This window comes from Arvicola amphibius, chromosome 3, assembly GCF_903992535.2.
Source record: "Arvicola amphibius chromosome 3, mArvAmp1.2, whole genome shotgun sequence".
Taxonomy (NCBI): Eukaryota; Metazoa; Chordata; class Mammalia; order Rodentia; family Cricetidae; genus Arvicola; species Arvicola amphibius.
This window is the reverse complement of record NC_052049.1, coordinates 128,318,753-128,328,770: the sequence shown is the minus strand read 5'-3', so window position 1 is coordinate 128,328,770 and position 10,018 is coordinate 128,318,753. Positions and strand designations below refer to the sequence as shown.

Below are 10,018 nucleotides of genomic sequence, written 5' to 3'. Positions count from 1 at the left end.
CCCCCTGGGGCCATCCTAGGACTTTATCCCTTCCTCGGTCCTGCCTCTACACCATCAGTCCCAAATGAGGCTCAAGGCCACCTGGGAGAAAAGAAAAAAACTCCTTTGGTGCTGGCCTCACCCTGGCTCCTCCCTCCACCCCCCTAACCACGGACAGAATACCTCCCGTCCATCCCCAGGACACAGCCACCCACTCTAGAGCTGAGGAAGGAGATGTGCACAGAGCTCAGCAAATGTGGCCAGACTTGCTGCTGGCCAGGCACCGTGCTTCATGCGCCGGGGCCTGCCTTTAGTTGGTCCCACCTCCCGCCACAAGCTCACCCCGGTGTCTCCCTGTGAGACTCTGGGGTGAACCTGCACTGGTTCACAACCAGCTCCTCCCCGACCTCTTTACTGTTCCACAGCTGTGTGGCTTAGGGCACGTTACCTCCCCACTCTGGGCCTCTCTGACTCAGTCTACCAGCTGTGAGTTGATGCTCGATGTCAGCTTCTCTGTAGGGTCACCGTGAGGTGGTGGTTTGTGTGAGAGGTCTCCAAACGCTTTCCCAGAGCTGTTACTGCTGAGACGCCATCTTTGCCTCCTCCTTCCCACCGTCTCTTCCACACCCACGGGTTCTTCATTGCCCTCCGCATTGATTGGGCTGGACGCCCTCAGCTCAGCCTGATCCATTCTACCCCTGCATCTGATTAACCCCCCCCCCCACCAAGTCCTTGGGCCCCACTTACATGTCTGCGCGGGTCAGTTGGGGATGAGTGGGATGTGGGGGCATAGCTGAGGACAGAGACTCTGGGGGGAGCCTGGCGTGGAGTTGTCACGGAAGCCATTTGAAGCCTTTGAGCCTTTGAGACTGCCCACAAGAGGATGGAAGCCTTCCTAGAGTGGCTTTTGGATGTGTGACACTGATGTCATGTTCCGTGTATAGACCTGGGCCGTGATGCCCTGGCTTGGCTGCTAACTGGAGCTTCCAGCCAGGGTTGGAGCGAGGACAGAGAGGGCAGGCGAGAAGCTCGGGGCCGCTGCGGATCACCCTGCAAAGCCCCTGAGCTGACTTTCCAAATCCCCAATAGTGCTTCCCTGTCACAGTGAGGGTTAGCCTCACTTAGGGGGCCATGCCCCACCTTTCTGTTCCCTTAACTCCATGATCCCTCTAGAAGCTCCCAGGCACTAATGCAGGACAGAATTGCCCTACCCCACCCTGCGAGGCAAGGGCAGCTGAGGATGGGACTCCCCTCCCCTGCAGACCAACATGCTATTTCCTGCCCCTCTTGGGCCCTGGGAGAAGATGGCAAAGGGTAGATTGGCAGGGACAGGATGGGGTGTTCACTGGGGTGCTGCTTCAGCCTTCTTAGTACCAGGTACCAAACACATTCTGGGAACTATTTAACTTCATTTTTCCCAACCACCCTGGAAGACAGGCATTTGGAGAAAACCAAGGCTCACAGAGACAGTCACTTGCTCAGAGATGCATGGCCCATCACAGCAGGAATATACATGGAGGTGGATCTATCCTTGCCCTCACCTCTCTTCCTGTGGGGATCCTGGCACCAGGAGGCACAAACTCCCACTCTGTCTCCCTCCAACCATCCCGGGTTTCAGCTGGGTGGGGGACTCGGGTTGAGCAGAGTGACTGCCTAGCCCTGGAGTCCAGGTCAGGGGAGGAAGTAGAGGCCACCTGGGTACTCAGAACCTGCTCCAGGCAGCTGTGTCTCGCTGCATCATGCCATGGGGAAATGCCCACCAGCTTCTCCGCTGGCCCCAGCCTACACAACACCCTCTGCTCAACTTGACGGCAGAGACACAGCTGCTGATGCCAGCCTTCCAGAGGGCAGGTCTCCAAAGCACAGGCTCCATGCAGTCCTATATCAGGACAGAGGATGGGCCTCCCAGGACCCGAAATGAGTAAGCTCCCAGGGTCAGGGACCCAGGAAACAGGTACCCATGCCTCAAATACATAGCAAAAGTCACTAAAAACATTTAAAGCCCTTGGGGAGGTGGGGTCGACAACACGCCCCCCTCAGAAGATTTGTCATTGGGTAATAGTCGAGCGCATGCAGTCTCAGCCGGGCTCCTTGGTTCTGTTCAGTATGTGCAGCAACAGCAAAGAATGGACCGGGATGTTGGGCGGCCTGGGAGTCGATGTGAAGACAGCAGGACTGAGCGGTTCCCGGGGGCACTTGGGTAATGCTGCAGGTGTGGCCGGTTGATCCCCTGTGGAAACAGTAAAGATTAAGAGGATCATATGCTGCATCCAGAGCTGTGCTGGGAGAAGTCTGGACGCAGAGCCAAGCTCCAGAAGGAAAAACTCCTAACTCACAAGGGAGGGAAGCAGAGGAGAACCAGGCACCGACAGACACAGTAGACGGAGACATAGGCTGGGCCCGGCAGCTGCTCACAGGCAGCTGACAGGCTGCCCTTGGGACCTGCCATATCCAATGAGTGCTACAGTGGCTGCCTCTGCTGTGGCTGTGGCTGTGACAGCCTCCAAGAAGGAGTCCCCGGGCAGGTGGGGCCTTGGAGAGGATCCCACAGGTACGGGTATGTCTGGAGGCGAGGTCTGGGCCCTTGGGGAAGAGACTACAAGCCGTAGGTTCCAGGGGCCAGGAGAGGAGCTCCAGCCATCTGGTCCCAGTCCCCAGGCTGTAAGTAAGCATGAAGGGGTCTGCTGACAACTCCAAAGTCCTAGAAACTCAGATGCCCATGGATCAAGGCCTAACAATGGAGCTGCTGAGGAAGGCAATGGGTGCTCTTGTGTGTTTTATGACTGCTCTCCTGAGAGCCTGCAGCCCCCCACAGGGAAGGAAGGGGGCTGGGAGAGTGGAGGCAGCATGGATGTCTGCTGGAAACAGGCTGTGAAGGGAGCGGAGATGCTAAGAGGAGGGATTGGTGCCACAGTAGGGAAGCTGCTTTTCCAGATGGGAGTGGCATGGCCGTCTAGATTCGGGAAGGTGGGAACCTGTAGACTTGGAAAAGGATGAATGGGAGCAGGGGAGAAAATGTGCAGCCTTCTCAATCCAGTCCTGTCTTCCCACTCAGGCGTGGGCCCCTCACTCCAGTGCCGCGTGTGTGGAGACAGCAGCAGTGGGAAGCACTATGGCATCTACGCCTGTAATGGCTGCAGTGGCTTCTTCAAGAGGAGCGTGAGGCGGAGGCTCATCTACAGGTGCCGCCAGCTCCTCCGGCCTGCCCCAGTATGCTTAGCACGAGTGGAGGTTGTTCGGGGAAAGTGAGTGTCCACATTCAAGGCCTGCGGCCTGGGCATGACGCTGGCCCCCTGGGACCTCCCTGTTCTCCGCAGATGCCAGGTGGGGGCAGGAATGTGCCCAGTGGATAAGGCCCATCGCAACCAGTGCCAGGCCTGCCGACTGAAGAAGTGCCTACAAGCAGGCATGAACCAAGATGGTGAGTGGTGGGCCCAGCGGGGTGGGAAAGGCGGTAGAGCAGGTAGTAGCACTGCCGAGGTCCGTGGGAGGTGTCCTGAGTCTCCTTGCCTTCCAAGCTGTGCAGAATGAACGACAACCCCGAAGCATGGCCCAAGTCCAGCTGGACAGCATGGAAACAGGCAGTGATCCCCGACCTGAGCCCTTGGCAGCCTCCCCTGCCTTGGCAGGGCCCAGTTCCCAAGGCCCCACATCTTCATCGGCAGCCAGAGCCATGGGCCACCACTTTATGGCCAGCCTTATCACAGCCGAAACTTGTGCTAAGCTGGAGCCGGAGGATGGTAAGTGGAAGGGTAGTGGGCATGGATCTTTCTCCCCCGGCTTCCACAGAGTGGGCACTAAGACCACAACCTCCTCCCTCAATAGCTGAAGAGAATATTGATGTCACCGGCAACGACCCCGAGTTCCCTGCATCCCCCTGCGGCCTGGATGGCATCCACGAGACATCAGCTCGCCTACTATTCATGGCCGTCAAATGGGCCAAAAACCTGCCTGTGTTTTCCAGCCTGCCCTTCCGGGATCAGGTACACCACATAGCCTGCCCTCTGGAGCTGGGCCAGGCACGGCCAGGCAGCTTGAGGGAACATATACTCCTGGGCTGGTAATGAATGGAGGCTTACATGACTCAGATGGTGACCGAAGGGTACATGTGTCTCTGAGTTGGGAATGGTCAGGGCAGTGTGAGTAAGTATGTATGTCTCTGGGGGAAGGATGTTCGCCCGAGATGCATAGAGCCTGGGATGCAAAGTAAGACCTGTGGCTCTCCGTGTCCATTGTCTTTCCTTCCGCACACTGCCAGACCTATGGCCATTCTGTTTGAGACAACGATCTGCATACCCCGAACAACAAAGTGGTTGACCCTCGGTACCTTTGGAGTGCAGACTTTCCATGACCTCAGGCCTGAGTGTCACCCCAGCCTTTCCACATTGAACAGGCAAAGCTCTCACACTGATCTGGGAGAGAGTGACTGCCAGATGTGCTGAGCCCCAACAAGGCTGTGTGTTTGGAGGGAACAGCTTGGAAAAGTCACCCAGTTTCTTAAACTCACTCTTGGAATCATCTGAAGGCTGTCCAGCATGCCTGGGCTCTAGGTTTATCCTGAATTGCCCAGCCACAGCTCTGGAGAGAATCCACAAGGCATCTGGAAACCTAGGTAGCTGTGTAGATAGCTGAGCCAGAGCCTGTGTAGGCAGTGGACAGGAGGAGACTTGGGGCACCTGGGAGCAGCCCTTTTGTCCCTGGAGAAAGTGGCACGCAGGGAGCACTAGGAACTGTGCACCTGTGCTGACATTTGAACCCTCTCTGGTAACAGGTGATCTTGCTGGAAGAGGCGTGGAATGAACTTTTCCTCCTTGGAGCCATACAGTGGTCTCTGCCCCTGGATAGCTGCCCACTGCTGGCACCACCCGAGGCCTCCGGAGGCTCTCAGAGCAGGCTGGTCTTGGCCAGTGCAGAGATGCGCTTCCTGCAGGAGACCATCTCCCGGTTCCGTGCACTGGCAGTAGACCCCACGGAGTTTGCCTGCATGAAGGCCCTGGTCCTTTTCAAACCTGGTACTGAGCCTTGGCCCAAGTTTTCCAGAGACATGGTTGGGAGTTTGGAGAAAAAAAAAAGAGGAGGAGGGGTTCAGGGGTTCTAGTGACCTCCTTCTACTGGGCTCCTCATAAACCCACCTACCTGGGTATAGATGGATAGTCTTCCTCTGGGGGACGGGGGAGCTGAGAAAAGATGTGTGGCCTGGTACTTTTGGGGGTTGTGGGATCAGGCAGGCTTCCGGAAGGGAGCTCACTGGTACTGCTTCTCCGCAGAGACGCGCGGCCTGAAGGATCCTGAGCATGTGGAGGCTTTGCAGGACCAGTCCCAAGTGATGCTCAGCCAGCATAGCAAGGCTCACCATCCCAGCCAGCCTGTTAGGTGACAGTAATGACCCACTCATCCATCTACCCGCCTCGCCTTCCTCCTTCCCTCTACCTGCCTCTCCCGCACCATCTCTGGGCTTCCCTGCTTAGACAGGATAAAGGGCTCAGTCGGCAGCATCTATCCAACACCTCCTGTGGGCAGACACAGTGCCAGGTCCCAGGAGGGCATTAAAAGACAGAAGCTGCAGGGACGGATGCTCGGCATGTAGTCACATGAAACACAAGGATCACCCAGGCCAGGAGTGGAGAGTGACTTGTATCTGAAGGGATAGCGAAGGCCAGACTTAATTTTTTACTTTTTAAAGACAGGATTTCAATTCATGTCCCACACTGGACTCAAATTTGGGGTTTTCCTGCATCTGCTTCCCACACACTGGGCTCACAGGTGTGCCCTTCTATGACCCCAGCCTTTGACAGGAACCTTGTTTCCATCCCAAGATAGGGTCTAAAGAGAAGAGAAAGTCTTACCTGTAAAGGTAGAGACCAGAAGTACACATCCTTAGGCAGGAGTCCAGTACGGAAGGGTCAAAAGAGTCTTGTTGGTAGGAAGGTGGGAGACTGAGGCAGAGAGTTGCCCTGGGACCAGCCCGATTAGAGCTCGGCTTGCCCACTGAAGGCACATCTGACAAGAGAGGTGGAGGGGAACACTGGAGAGTCTGTGGGAGGAGGTGTCATGCCCAGGACTGGATCTCATGCAGACCTGTGTGGCTGTGGGCACAAAAGGTAGAGCAGCAACATCTCTGGGAGGTTCCATCAGGTTGTCATAGTCTTGGGGAGTGACCATAGGGAGCAGGAGACAGACAACAGTGAACAACTCTGGGAATTAGAAAGGGACAGATTTAACCCTTGGCTAAAGGCAAGGAAGGAGCAAAGAGATGCATTTGGGAGCAATGGGCTTTCAAAACTTAAAAGGAAAGTTGAGAGTCTGGAAGGAGCTTGCCAAGCTCTGGAGGAAGTGTGGAAGGTATACCGCGGAGATGATGTGCAGAAAAGCCAGACATGAGTGAACACGGATGTGGCCGGCACAGGCTGGGTGTGGGTGGTAGATGCAGGTGGAGGGTCCCGACTTAGTTTAGCATCAGGAAAGACACTGAAATATCAGCTGGATTATCCCACTCAGCCAGGCTTCTGTGGACCATTCTAGACCACATTATCTGCATTCTTTCGGAAGAACTGGCAGCAGGAGCATGCTCAAGCTTCTCTCCAGTAGGCAAGGTCAGCACCATGTGGTGCAGGAGCCGAGAGCGTGGTGAAATGTTGGCACTAAGCCCTGACACAGCATCACCAGAGTGGTCCTAACAGACATCCAGAAGCCACAGGTCCCCTCTGAGGCCAGCTCTCAGAGGCACCTGATCATGTATCACATTTCAAAAATACTGAGGAAGGTTTTCTATGGGGGGGCGGTGTTCAGGAGTCTGCCAAGAAAACTTAAGGACCTGAGCATGCATCCCCAGAACCCACACAAAAGCCAGGCGTGGTGGCATGTGTCTGTCAGCCCAGCGCTGAATTGGGTAGAGACAGGAGGATCTATGGAGCTCACTGGCCGGCCAGCCTAGCTGACCTGAGGAGCTCCAGGTTCAATTGAGAGACCATGTCTCAAGACACAGGGAGGAAGGGCTAGGGAGATGGCTCAGTGGATAAGAGCATTTGCTATGCAAGCATGAGGACATGGGTTCAAATCCCCAGCACCCATGTGAAAACGCTGAAAATGTTAGGTAAAGCAGGTTAAATAAATAAAACCAGTGCTGGGCAGCAGAAACAGTCAGATCCCAGGAGCTCTCTGTCCAGGCAGCCTAAATAACAAGGTTTTGGTTCAGAAAGAAACCTCATCTCAAAGGAAGAAAGCAGGGATGTACAGAATGCTCAGTGTCTTCTCCTGGCCTCTGTGGGCATATACACCAACACACGGATGTGGACACATGTGTGTGTGTGTGTGTGTGTGTGTGTGTGTGTGTACTCACATGCGTGTGCATGCACACATACGAAATGTAGATAAGGTGCGGGGGGGAGTGATTGAAGAAGACGATCTCTGGCCTCTGCACACACAGACTCTCGGGGTTACTTTTGCCCTTTAATTGCTCCAGGCAGAACTAAGTGTCACTGCAGGGTCTCCAGTCTCTGGGTCAATGTATCTTAGCACAGCCTACACAGAGACACTGAAACCCACACTTGCTTTGTATGATCCACTCTGACACACTGCTTTAAGACTAAGCTTCATATAGTCCTAGCTAGCCCTGAACTCACCGTGCTGCTGGGGTAAGCTTAAGCTCCTGATCTTCCTGCCTCTCCTTCCAAAGCACTGGGATGGCAGGTATGTTCAACCACACATAGGCTACATGCTGCAGGGACTGGAGCCCATGGCCTTGTGCCTGCTAAGCAAGAACTCTACCAAGGCAGGGTGATGGTGGTGCACACCTTTAATCCCAGCCCTGAGGAAGCAGAGGCAGTGGATCTCCTGTGAGTTCAAGGCCAGCCTGGTCTACAGAATGAGTTTCAGAACAGCCAGGACTATACAGAGAAACCCTGTCTAAAAAAACAAAACCACACACAAAAAATTCTAATGAGTTATAATATGCTCAGTCTCCATTTTGGTGTTTATTTTCTATTTTAATTTTAAAAGTACACTCGTGAGGCAATTACGTATCATTATCTACCAGGTAGGTCCATACCCACAGTTTGCAGTGACTCTCAGACAGACTTCACAGTTCCTTCCTCCTCCTCCCTAGACCAGTGAAAGCAGAGCTCCGGGTGGAGCACAGCATCTTGGTGGCCCCAGTTGTATGACTTCCTCACACGGACGTCTGGTTCTTATTTATTTTTTCTTTTTGTTCTTTTCTTTGTTTTTTTTTCCCCACTGGGACCTCTGTTTTAACAAATGGTTCTTACTTGAAGCTAGGTTAGATTTTTTTTTTCTCCCTTGACTTCAGATATTTTCAGTAGTAGTTACTATCACCATAGGTGTTTCAGAGACAGGAATTCATATTCTTACACATAAAACTAATAACTTACAATGTACATATGATCAATGAATAAATCTATAAAAGCTCTCAGGAATGGCTCAGAGGCTGGGAGGTGGCTGCACAACATGGAGACCAGACTGGAGCTCAGCTCCAGGACCTGGCACAAAGGCTGGCAGACCTGGCAGTGCTTGCAATCCCAGCACTGGGAGGCTGACGCAGTGGCTCCCTGGGGCAAGTTAGCTAGCTGGACTAGCCAGAATCAGTCAACTTCCAGTTCACCAAGGGACTGAATAAAGTGGCGTGAGCCAGGAAGATGTTTGACCTCAACTTCCACCTGAACACATAAGCACATGCACACACAGAAACACTCTCAATGAGAGTGTATTCACACACACACCACATACATGTGCAAAGAAGTAACTTCTCATTCAATAGTCTTGACACATAATGGACAATATTCTCAAGGCCCTGTTTTCATGCTCCTACCAGTGGGAAGGTAGAAGTGAGCCGTCTAACACAGGGGTCTTTCCTTGAAATGCCCCTGGCAGGCCCTGGGCACGCCTCCCCCATCTGGGACCGCCTTGCTCAGCAGCTAGCCCTAAGCCTGACAGCATCCTTTCTCCTGTTCAGGTTTGGGAAGTTGCTCCTCCTGCTCCCGTCTTTGAGGTTCATCACTGCTGAGCGCATCGAGCTCCTCTTCTTCCGAAAGACCATAGGGAACACGCCGATGGAGAAGCTGCTTTGTGATATGTTCAAAAACTAGTGGGCAGGCAGACCAAGTGTGTTCAGGCACTTGGGCAACACTCTTTTGGAGCTAAGTATTTCCTGCCTTTCTCATCCAGCAATGCCATATGGCAGGTATTTGTACCTGACAGAAATTTCTCCCAAAATACTTTATTGGAATAACCATGGCCATCTTATTTGGAACACCCCCTAGCTCTGTCTGGACAGCAGAATGCATGGATGTTGTTGTGTTATATTGTAGGAAAAACTTAGAGGGATCAACAGTGGGTCCATGTGACAACATAGGGACATTTCATAGGCTAGACGTTTAACAAAAGCCAGGCATGAGTAACTTCTATACAGGGTTCAAGACCAGGGAGGGAAAAGGGAAGGAAGGAAAATGGGAAAGAAGAGAAAAAGGAAATGAGAAAAGAAAAAGATGCAGATAAGACTGGAAGTCTGGAAGTGTGGTAAGAGTCGGAGTCACCTCTGGGTGGGGCCGGAAGAGGGGAATAGCCTCCTGCACTAGGAAGAGGGGAATAGCCTCCTGCACTAGGGACGCCCTTTGTTTTGATCTTGATAATAAACTGATCGTCATTAAAACTCGTAGAGCACCTAAAATCCATGCACTTTGTTGTATTGTTTGATCCCAGTTAAAATAAAACCAGAAAACCGCATCCCAGGCTTTCTTCTTGTAGATGCAGAAGAGATGAGGACAAGGTCTTTTAAGTTTTGTCTGGTTCCATTCCCAGCCAGAGTCTGGGTGCCACAAATCCAGGCTCTGGGCACTATTTCCCATGGGATCCAAATAATACCTCCCTTCGTATCTGAAGGAGACCCTGCACTGCAGGCTCTTCCTCCTGGATTAGGTACAAACCACACCCAAACACCCATTTTCACAGAGAGATCCTTTATTTAGCAGGGAAGAAAAGTTAAAATAGAAAGTGGCTGCTTTTTGACTCAGGCAGAAACCAGCAG

The 10,018-nt window shown here is 53.1% G+C and overlaps 1 protein-coding gene across 2 annotated transcripts; it reads left to right on the top strand.

Moving 5' to 3' along the window:
• Nucleotides 1-2,049: 2,049 nt before the first annotated feature.
• Nucleotides 2,050-9,080, top strand: Nr2e3 (nuclear receptor subfamily 2 group E member 3). 2 transcript variants are annotated; one of them, XM_038324381.1, is made up of 9 exons: nt 2,050-2,078; nt 2,439-2,530; nt 3,035-3,161; nt 3,297-3,400; nt 3,498-3,719; nt 3,805-3,962; nt 4,751-4,991; nt 5,247-5,352; nt 8,948-9,080. In XM_038324381.1, exons 1-9 carry the CDS (start codon nt 2,050-2,052, stop codon nt 9,078-9,080), a joined length of 1,212 nt encoding a protein of 403 aa, XP_038180309.1. The 2 variants fall into 2 exon arrangements, with proteins under 2 accessions (XP_038180309.1, XP_041910748.1); XM_042054814.1 differs by lacking the exon at nt 2,050-2,078 and having other exon boundaries at nt 2,434-2,530.
• Nucleotides 9,081-10,018: the final 938 nt, after the last annotated feature.